The sequence below is a fragment of the Arachis ipaensis genome, chromosome B08, assembly GCF_000816755.2.
Source record: "Arachis ipaensis cultivar K30076 chromosome B08, Araip1.1, whole genome shotgun sequence".
NCBI classification, from domain to species: Eukaryota; Viridiplantae; Streptophyta; class Magnoliopsida; order Fabales; family Fabaceae; genus Arachis; species Arachis ipaensis.
In genome coordinates, this window is record NC_029792.2 from 22,619,819 (window position 1) to 22,621,810 (window position 1,992).

The 1,992-nt window shown below is 37.0% G+C and overlaps 1 protein-coding gene across 1 annotated transcript; it reads left to right on the plus strand.

Annotated features, from left to right (window-relative positions):
* LOC107610743 (protein FAR1-RELATED SEQUENCE 5-like) lies at positions 1,022–1,609 on the plus strand. Its single transcript, XM_016312746.1, has one exon. It carries the CDS (start codon positions 1,022–1,024, stop codon positions 1,607–1,609), a length of 588 nt encoding a protein of 195 aa, XP_016168232.1.

The window sequence follows — 1,992 nt, forward strand, 5'->3', positions numbered from 1 at the left end:
GTTCTTGTGATTCTCGAGAGAGTTATCTCGCATTGAACAATAGCTTGAAAACATTTCTCCTAAATTGCTAATTACATGAACTAATTGGGATATGTGACATATAATTCTGTTAGCTTTGGATAATTAGGGTTTCTGTGGCTATAAACTAGTTTTTGAACTTAACCTTCTAATCGGAATTAAGTGACCACGAGAGTGGCGGTTAATGAAGGTTAGAAAAGATTAAATCACTAAGAGATTAGGGTTTAATCATTTATAGTTTGCCATGAAATGAATCATGTATTGTTAAAATAGTTGGTAAGAACTTTTAATCCGAAAAAGTAAACTTCTCTGAAACCTTAACTGTTTTCTCTTATAGTTTTCACACCAAACTCGTTTACTGCCTTGTTTACTTTATTGCTTACTGTTTATGCATTTTCAACTCAACAACAATCTTTTCTATTTGCCTAACTAAGCCAATTAGATAACCATTGTTGCTCAATCCAGCAATCCTCATCGAATCGACCCTCATTCACCTGAGGTATTACTTGGATGACCCAGTGCACTTGCCGGTTAAGTTGTGCACATTCCTCTGTTTGCACACCATCTACCCATGTTGGACTCCATTTGTTATTTCTTCCTTTTCTCTCTCAAGCCTACTAAGCTATCTTGGTGTAACCAAACCAATATAGCCACTAAGAGACTTTTGGTTCCTTGCCATAACCCTCATGATATGTACTTTGATCTATTCCAACATTGTGATGATTGGCTTGCCTCTATATTTCAGAATATTTCCATTGAATGTCTCACAGTTGTTGTTAGTCATACTGTCCACCTTTGGCCACTCACTAAAATGTGCCTTTGCCCAAGTCTTTGGGTCAAGTCTGTCTAAGTATTCCCAGGCAACATTGTTGATTCGCTTTAACCTCATCATTGCAGCCTCAAACTCATGAACAACGGTGACTCTACAACATTCCCAGACTGCCCCCTTTCAACTGCTTATCCTTCCACCTTTTAGTGAAGTTGCCCCTTTCAACAGAGGATCATGGGTGAACAATTTAGCAGTCCAGACCCTGTGAATGGTTCTTTGTTTTTATCTGCAGAGTTTATTGGGGTTGAAGATACCTATGCAAGCTATGTGACGTATGCGAAGGGTATTGATTTTGCCATGCAAAAGGGAGATTCTATTAAAGACGAGGAGGAAAATTTTGTCAGGAAGTTTTTCTACTACAATCGGCAAGGGGTGCGGGAAAAGAAGCACTATAAGAGGGTTGACAGAAAAAGACCCCATAAACCGGAGACAAGAACAAATTGCAATACCAAGCTTGTTATGTTTCTGGACAAAAGTTGTGGGAAGTGGCGGATGAAGGCATTGGTTGAGGAACATAATCACGACTTGTCGTCCCCAGTGTTCACTAATATAATGGCACCGCATAGGAAGATCACAGAAGGTCACAAAGCGCATATACATAGCATGCATGAAGCCGGTTTCCATACAACTCAAATCATGGGCTTCTTTGCCCATATGTGTGGTGGATATCACAATCTTAACCTCATAAGTAAGGACTTGTATAATTATATGGATGGAGTTAGACAATTCAGAATAGTGGAGGGAGATGCAGCGCAACAATAAGCTACTTAAAGGACAAGGCTGAGTTGGATCCTATGACAATTGTGCAGTATACGTATTATACTGAGAAGCACCTTAGTCACATGTTTTGGTCAGATATGGACACATACAGCATGATTATGAATACTTCGGTGATGTGTTGGGATTCGACTCGACGTATAAAAAAATTTATACATAAAAAATACAAGAAATAATATCTTAGGAGTTATTAATCTCACAGGAGAAGATAAATTAAATAAAAAAAAATAAGCATAAAGTGATAATAACAGTATAACAATTAATAAAATTTAGTCTAAAATGCTATCATAATAAGGAGATAATAATATCATAACAATTGATTAAAAGGAACAATATAGAAAAAATTAATTATACTAACCAAAGAATCA

Bases quoted from the DNA above. Each gene is read 5' to 3' on its own strand.
- LOC107610743 (XM_016312746.1), top strand. From the start codon at position 1,022: ATGGGTGAACAATTTAGCAGTCCAGACCCTGTGAATGGTTCTTTGTTT.